Source organism: Myotis brandtii, unplaced genomic scaffold, assembly GCF_000412655.1.
Source record: "Myotis brandtii unplaced genomic scaffold, ASM41265v1 scaffold48, whole genome shotgun sequence".
NCBI classification, from domain to species: domain Eukaryota; kingdom Metazoa; phylum Chordata; class Mammalia; order Chiroptera; family Vespertilionidae; genus Myotis; species Myotis brandtii.
Window position 1 is genome coordinate 7,196,461 of NW_005368341.1, and position 8,949 is coordinate 7,205,409.

At 39.6% G+C, this 8,949-nt stretch overlaps 1 protein-coding gene across 1 annotated transcript in view; it reads right to left on the bottom strand.

Annotated features, from left to right (window-relative positions):
- AKAP9 (A kinase (PRKA) anchor protein 9) overlaps window positions 1-8,942 on the bottom strand; it is a 123,006-nt gene extending 114,064 nt beyond the window's left edge. The window contains exon 1 of the mRNA XM_014547560.1: window positions 8,815-8,942. Within this exon, the coding sequence (XP_014403046.1) occupies window positions 8,815-8,862 (48 nt within the window). The 5' untranslated portion in view covers window positions 8,863-8,942. The remainder of the gene's footprint in view (window positions 1-8,814) is intronic.
- Between the last annotated feature and the right edge of the window lie 7 nt (window positions 8,943-8,949).

Below are 8,949 nucleotides of genomic sequence, written 5' to 3' on the forward strand. Positions count from 1 at the left end.
CAGTGGGCTCTCTTGTTGTTTTGTTGATGGTTTCTTTTGCTGTGCAGAAGCTTTTTATTTTTATGTAGTTCCATTTGTTTATTTTCTCCTTAGTGTCCATTGCCCTAGAAGCTGTATTAGTAAAGATATTGCTACCACATACGTCTGACATTTTGCTGCCTATGGATTCTTCTAGGATTTTATGGTTTCTCATCTTACATTTAAGTCCTTTATCCATTTTGAGTTTATTTTTGTGTATGGTATAAGTTGGTGATCTACTTTCATTTTTTTGCATGTATCTGTCCAACTTTCCCAACACCATGTATTGAAGAGACTGTCTTGACTCCATTGTATGCTCTTGCCTCCTTTGTCAAATATTAATTGAGCATAATGGCCTGGGTCAATTTCTGGGTTCTCTGTTCTGTTTCATTAGTCAATATGTGTCTGTTCTTGTGCCAGTACCAGGCCGTTTTGAGAACAGTGGCTTTGTAACATAGCTTGATATCTGGTATTGTGATCCCTCCAACTCTGTTCTCCTTTCTCAGGATTTCTGTGGCTATTGGGGGGTCTTTTTTTATTCCAGATGAATTTTTGGAGAGTTTGTTCTACGGTCTGTGAAATATGCTGTTGGTATTTTAATGGGGATTGCACTGAATCTATAGATTGCTCTGAGTAGTATGGACATTTTAATGATGTTGATTCTATCAATTCATGAACACAGTATATTCTTCCATTTGTTTATGTCTTCCTTTATCTCTTTTTTCAACATTCTGTAGTTTCCCAAGTACTGGTCTTTTACCTCCTTAGTTAAGTTTATTCCTAGGTATCTTAATTTTTTTGTTGCAATGTTAAATGGGATTTTTTTTTTAAGTTTCTCTTTCTGTGAGTTCATTATTGGTGTATAAAAAAGCCATAGATTTCTGGGTGTTAATTTTGTATCCTGCTACATTGCGGAATTCATCTAAGTCTAGTAGTTTTATGATGGAGTATTTAGGGTTTTCTATGTACAATATCATGTCATCTGCAAATAATGACAGTTTTACTTCTTCTTTCCCAATTTGGATGCCTTTTATTTCTTCTTGTCTGATTGCTATGGCTAGCACTTCCAGTACTATGTCGAACAGGAGTGGTGAAAGTGCTTGTTCATTTTCTTGTTCTTGTTCTCAGGGGAAATGGTTTTAGTTTTTTCCCATTGAGTATGATGTTGGCTGTAGGTTCTATTCCCACTTTGCTGAGAGTTTTTATCAAGAAAGGATGTTGGATTTTGTCTAATGCTTTTTCTGCATCAATTGATATGATTATGTGATTTTTGTCTCTCAATTTGTTTATGTGATGTATAACGTTTATTAATTTGCAGATATTGTACCAGCATTGCATCCTCAGAATAAATCCCACTTGGTCATGGTTGATGACCTTTCTAATGTAATGCTGGATCAGATTTGCTAGAATTTTGTTGAGGATTTTAGCATCTATGTTCATCAGGGATATTGGCCTGTAATTCTCTTTCTTTGTAGTGTCTTTATCTGGTTTTGGGATTAGGGTAATGCTGGCTTCATAGGAAGAGCTTGGAAATGTGCCTTCCTCTTAAATTTTTGGAAGTCTGAGGAGGACAGGTTTTAGTTCTTCTTTGAATGTTTGGTAAAACTCCCCTGTGAAGCCATCTGAACCATGGTTTTTGTTTGCTGGAAGTTTTTTGGTTACTGCTTCAATTTGATCGGTAGTTATTGGCCTATTCATGTTTTTTTATTCTTCCTGATTGAATTTGGAAGATTGTATTTTTCTAGGAATAGAAACTACAAATAGGAATAGCAACAGTAGCCATAGCTCTTAGAATAGTTATATGGATTAAATGAGATAATAAATGTAAAACCCTTAACACAATGTCTAGCATTAGAAAGTACTCAAAAACTGACAGCTACTATCATCAAACTCATATTCTTCTTTCTTCCACTCTCATCCTTTTCATTTTCCAAGTGAGAGACAATGAGGTAGGATCAGAAGTGGGGATAAATCAAGAAATATTTGGAAGGTAAAATCAGCAGGTGATTAACTGTTTAAAGAAATGCTGACCAATGAAAGATGCCTAATTTCAATTTCAGTAGAATCTTATTGAGAAATTTAGCTTTCCTTATAATTTATCACTTAATTTATTATGAGAACTTTTTCTAGCTTCCACATTAGAAGAAATTCACTTATATTTCAATAATCAGTAGTCTATAATAGATAAATATTCTGCAGTCATAGTTTAGCTCTTATTACAAAAACTTTATATCCTATATAATAAAAGGCCAGCGACCATAATGGCATAACCACCAGAATGACCAATCGACCAGTCACTATGAGGTGCATTAGTCCCTTCACCCAGCCCACAGGCTCCGATCACTGGATAGCCAACGGGGAACCACGGAGGAACTGGGGTGTGTGGTGGCAGAGCAGGACTGGGGACTGACAACCAGGTGGCAGACCTCTTGGTCCCTCCCCCTGGCCTACAGGCTCCGATCATGGCGAACAGGGAACCACAGGGAACAGGGGTGGGCGGTGGCGGGATGGGACTGGGGATTGGCAAGCGGACGGAAGATGGCCCTGATTGCAGGCTAGGCCTAGGGACCCTATCCACGCACAATTTTGTGCGCTGGGCCTCTAGTATAAAAATAAGAGGTGTTTTTGTTTGAAAATATTTTTTGCCCTAATTTTGTTATAGTCCAGTCACTTAGATATAGCCAATCTTTTCATTTCCTCTTTTCCATGTACTCATTCAATTTTGAGTTTCACGAATAGGACATAATAGACCTCCTTGCTAAGTCTCTCTTCATTGAATTTTATGGCTCTTTTCCCCAATCACTTCCCTATCCCTGTTCTTGCCAACCTTTGGATTTGCCTGAGAAACCTTTCTTCGATACTATACACTTCAAGAAGCTTGTTATGCTTACTCTTTCTTTCATATTATCTCTCTTAAAACTTATAATCTAAAAGTCATGGGTTTTTTTTTTCCAACAAAGCCTAACAGTCACAAATTAGTTTTTAAGTCGCAGACAATGCACCATTGTTGTAATAAGTGTTGATGAAAGTATCAAACTGCTGTATCCACTATGAAAGTTATGTAAGCTATGTCACATCCTATATAATAAAAGGGTAATATGCAAATTGACCGAATGGCCGAACAGTGGAATGACCATCTGGATGATCATCTGGGACCATGCTATGACACCCACTGGCACCAGGCCAGCCAAGGTGGGTGCGATGCGATTGGTCGGGGGCCCAGCCATCACCCCATGATCACCCCGTAGAGGGAGGTCCAGGCCACTGGCCAGCAGAGTGATCAATCAGGGGGCTCCATGATCGCCCCAAAGAGGGAGGCCCAGGCCACCAACCGGTGGGCTGTGGTGGGTGGGCAGGGCCTCCCTCTGCAAGGGAAGCCTGGGTCACGTGTGCCGGCAGCCGGAGGGAAGAAAGGCCTACCCTTGCACGAATTTTGTGCATCAGGCCTCTAGTACAAAAATAAAAAAGCTAGCCCTGGCTGGTGTGCTCAGTGGTTAGAGCAAAAGCCCTCCAACAGAAGGGTCACAGATTTGATTCCCAGTTAAGGGCACACACCTGGGTTGCAGGTTCGATCCCCAGCCCTGATTGGGACACATGCAGGAGGCAAACAATTGATGTGTCTTTCTCACAACAATGTTTCTTTCTCTCTCTCTCTCTCTCTCTCTCTCTCCTCTTTCCTCCCTCCCTCCCTCCCTTCCTCCCACCCCTCCTTCCTTTCATTCCTCCCTTCCACACACTCTCTCTCTAAAAATCAATGGAAACCTCAGATGAGGGTTAAAAAAAAAAGAAAGTTTAAAAGAAACAGGCAATGAACAACTTCCGTAGTAGTAGTGGAGCAGTGTATCTGATAGGCAAAGAACAATTTTACATCATAAGTAACTTTGTCTATCAGTTATTGAAAAGTCATGTCACTAATATTCTAATATACAGCTTGCAATGAACACTATTCTTTTTGCATAAAATTGGCACCATTGTCAAACTGAAAATGCTCATTAAACAAATAAATATCATATAGTTACTACTTATTAAATGTAATAGGCAAAATTTTTAATTATTACCCATCAAGCCCTAGCTGGTTTGAATCACTGGATAGAGCTTTGGCCTACGGACTGTAGGGTCCTGGGTTCAATTCTGGTCAAGGGCACATGCCCGGGTTGTGGGCTTGATACCCAGTAGGGGGTGTGTGGGAGGCAGCTGATCAATGATTCTCCTTCATCATTGATGTTTCTATCTCCTCCATTCCTCTCTGAAATCAATAAAAATACAGTTTAAAAAATTATTCATCTAATAATGCCAATTATATAAATGCTGAATGGTGCACAACTCTGGTTTTACAGAATTTTGCTAAATTAGAATATTAAAAAGTATAAACAAAATATTAAAAATTATACCTAATGTGAATTTACAGGAGTAATAATTTTATACTAAATACACACTATCCTCTAATTTTGTTCGCTAATATTACAATACTTTCTTTATGTAATATTGCAAATAATTTTACTTGGAAAAAAAATGAAATAATTTAAAGTGGAGTTAGAATAGTTTGGTTCAACACAAGGATAGCCTGTGTCATGCTGTCCCTGTCAGCACCTTGTAAATGGGGTGAGCCCAGCTCTGAAAATATTTACTTAACAATGCAGTAATGTCTCACATCTCCCTGAGTGAGGCTTGCAACATTAACACTGAGGAAGTAACTGAGGGCCTAACAGCAAATAAAAAAGCCAACAAGTAACAGAAAAACTAAACTGTCATAAACGGCCTATTCACCAGGCTCCATTGGCCCTTGATTTCTACAAACCATTTTATCTAACTCAGTTACTGGGTTCTCTAGTTACAGCAAATCTAAAATAGCAAGTTGGGGCAGAAGCAGATGAGGAGTAAGGCAGGATGAGCATGTCCATAGCAATGAGGACTGGCAGCAAGGAAAATCGGTAAAAACTACAAAACCAGAAATATCTATATATATCTAATAGTACAGAATCCCAACTATATAATACAAGCAACATTGAAATAAGATTAACAGCTGCCACCAGGTGGCTCAGTTGGTTGAAGCATTGTCCTGTAACACCAAAAAGTTTGTGGGTTTGACTCCTGGTCAGGGCACATACCTAGGTTTTGGGTTAGATACCTGGTCAGGAAGCATATGGGAGGCAACCAATCAATGTCTGTCTCCCCCCCCCCCCCCCCCCATCTTCCTCTCAATAAACATATCTTTGGGTATCTATAATAATAAAAGGGTAATATGCTAATTAGACCAGACGTCTTCTGGACTTCATTCTGGATGTCCTTCCTGACCAAGCTGGGCGAGAGAAGCCAGCCCGGTCCCGGGTGCCTGCGGGCGGTCAGGAAGCCGGTGGTGGCAGCTGGGGGAAGGAAGGTCTACGCTTGCATGAATTTTCATGCATTGGGCCTCTAGTGAGGATATTAAAAAAAAAAAAAAGAAGAAGAAGAAGAAATAAGAATTACAGTTCCAGGACTGCACTAAAGTGAGGGCCTTAGGAAACCTTGTTATTCTGTGCATCATTTTCTTGTTCTGTATAACATGTTCTTCAACACAATATATCTGATAAGCTTTGTGTTTTTAGAAATGATATTTAAACATTTTTTTACTGATCATAAAAGAAATATATTGTACAGAATTTGGAAATGCTAGAAGTGTACAGAAAATTTAAATTGCCAATAACCCACCACCCAGAGATAACAATCATTTACATCTTGGTGGATTTTTTCCCCCAGATTTCTTCACATATAAAAATGGAAATATATATTTTTGGTAACATTTTTATTAACCTTGCATTATCTGTGGGCATTTTCCCAACTCAAAAAGTCTTTGCAGAAATATTTTAATGACTACATATATAAAAATTTATTCTCTTATCATTATGGACTTTGGTTGTTATAAAACATTTTATAAAATATATTATACTGTACACATGACAAGTCATTTAAAAATTATTATTTATCAGATCTAGACACAGAAAGAAAAATGATCAGTAAAAAGCGTATCAAACACCAAGAAAAAATTTAAAAGTTGTGGTTTGTAAAACCAGGTTATCAAATACAGTATTTAAGTCCAATAAATAAACAAGACATTTAGAAAACTAAGTATCTAAATAAATTTTGGAAATAATCATTTTAAGTGATTTCTGATGCCAGCAATAAGAGACTTCCAATTAGGAGAATTCTGGATTACTATTATTAAATTACAACATGCTAGTGAAACAGCACCCATTAACAACTCATAGCCATTTTGCTCATTCATTCATTAAGCAAAAGAAATAAGAATTACAGTTCCAGGGCTACACTAAAGTGAGGGCCCTTAGGGAACCTAGTTATTCGGTTCTTGTTCTGTATAACATGTTCTTCAACATAATATATCTGATAAGCTTTGTTTAAGCAGCACCCATTAACAACTCATACTCATTCTGCTCATTCATTCATTCATCTACTATTCTATAGGCGTTATGCTAGGCTGCATTAATATCAATATTAAGAGACTTCTTTGTAAAAGCCTTAAAAATAATGTAGCAGCATTTAAACATTTTAACAAATGAAAAAATTCACCTCAAATCCTACTAATCCTAATCCACTAACTGTATTTATCACCCAGTGTCTGTCTCGCCCACTAAACCGTGAGCAACTTGAGAACAAAGACTGCCACCACCTCTATATTTCCTCTATAAAAGAGAAGTTCAATGTAGGTTTGCCAAATGAGTTTACATTTACAATCCAAACTTTTTAAATCCTAATCTAAAAGCGCACATTTATACAAAGGAAATAATGTATACACTATTTTTAATGATGCTGTTTTATCTTTTCCATGTTCCTATCAGTCTTCATAATCTTAATGCTGCATAATATCCCATCACACTTATATAATATAGTTTAGAAAACAATTATCCTAATATTGTCTTTGAAGCTTGTTTCTAGTGTTTTTATATGGTATAGCTAATGCTCCAGCAAATATACCTTGCTTTCTAAGTCTCACAGATTTATTTCTGACTGGAAAAATTGGGCTCAACAATAGGGGAATATAATCTTCTACAATAAAAGGGAATGTTAAAGAGATTTTTTTTACCCCATAGGGAGAATTTAAAAGACAAAGAACACACATACAAAGAAACTCTTAGAATTCCTTTTTGCCAAATCAAAGCAATTTAAATAAATCCTCTATTAGGAAATGTGCTGTCCAAAGGAAAGTACGTTTTGTAGGACTGCTTCACACATATTTAGAAAAGATACTTCTGGGGGCAAGGAGTAAAAATTCTGAGGTAACAAACATAATGTCTACTTAAAACATCAATGCTTTTGGAAGGAGGTGCACACTTTACCTCCACTTTCTTGGGTTCAGAGAACTTGCTCAGATCCTCAGGCTGAAGAAATGTAAGCAACTTAGGGCTTCTGAAGATACCTTGATTCCCCTTTCCTTCCATTTATAGATCCTAAAGTAACATAATCCACCTGGTAATATACAAGCACTTAAGCTTTGACCTCTGAAGGGGCTTGTGAGAAAGCCAACTATATTTTAGAAATATGAAGCTAGTTCATATACACATTCATTTAAGAGAGTTGTGTTGGGCATCTACTATTATATCTCTGCAGTATGGGCCTTCAGTGATTACTGAAATAATAGACCACGTCTCCTTTGTCACTTTATTTGGAGGAAGGGAAGAAGAGAGAAGAAGCAGTTAACCAGATTATAATTTAATTGTGGTCCAAATATGATTGCTAACAATCATCTCAAATGAGATAATATAATTTATAAAAGAGAACTTCATTATAGGGAAGGGGGCCTTTGAAGCCAGCCAAAAGATATGCTCAACTCTGTAATTTTTTAAATCTTCACCCGAGGATATATTTTTATTGATTTTTAGAGAGAAGAAGGAAGAGAAAGAGAGAAATATCGATGGGTTGCCTCCTACAATGCACCCTGACCGGGAATTGAACCTACAACCGTTTAGTGTACGGGAGGACGCTCCAACTGAACCACCTGGCCAGGGCTCAAGAATGGGATTTTTTTTTAAAATGCTATTGAATGTATATTGTCTATGTCAATTTTTCATGAAGCCCAGTGAAAACCCGTGTATAATTTTGTGTTGCCTGCTTTACAGTATTGTTTAAAACACACAAGTAATGACTCGCCAAGACATAGAATTCACTTATTTGGAGCAGGAATTGCATAGGTGTCGCTGAGGCTATGGAGCCTCCCCTCCCTAGAAGTTCCATGCACAGTACATACCGCACTAACGTTCCGCACCACACAAAAGCGCATGCCATGACAAAGACTCCCAACGCACACACGCGCGCACACACACGCACACACAGCCATGCTTCTGAGGGCGCCCGCACGCCGTGCACAGCTGGCACTTGTGGCACCCTCGGCCGGCCCCCGAGGAGGCAGCTGTCACAGGCCGTCCCACGCCCAGGAGGCCAGCGGGCAGCTAAGAAAGCCGAGGTCATGATCCGCGAGCAAATCCCGCACCCAAGAAAAGCCCTAAAGCCCAACTTGAAAAGCACAAGGACTGCGCTCCCCAGAAAACTGCCCCCCAGCGCGACAGGCTGGAGATCCAGAAGCAATAGACACCAGCGCATAGCAATACCGTCAAGGGGGGGGGGTGTCGTTGGGGGATCCCGAGAAAGAAGCCACCCCACCCCGTCCCCACGGAAGTATCTGCTGGGTGCACCGCCAGCGTTTTCCTGGAAAAGGAGAGCAAGGCGAGGGGGAGGCAGACCTGCACCCCGTCCCTCCCCTCCAGCCACCGCCCCCACCGCGGCCCTGCAGCCTGCGGCTCTCACCTTCGCTTTGCCCAACTCCAGCTTCTTCTGTCTCTCCTCGTCCTCCATGGCCTCTGCGGAGAAGGCTGGGGGCAGGCAGAGAGAGGGCGGGGGAAGGAGGGAAAGGTCGGTTCAGGCGGAGGGGGCACCTCCGGC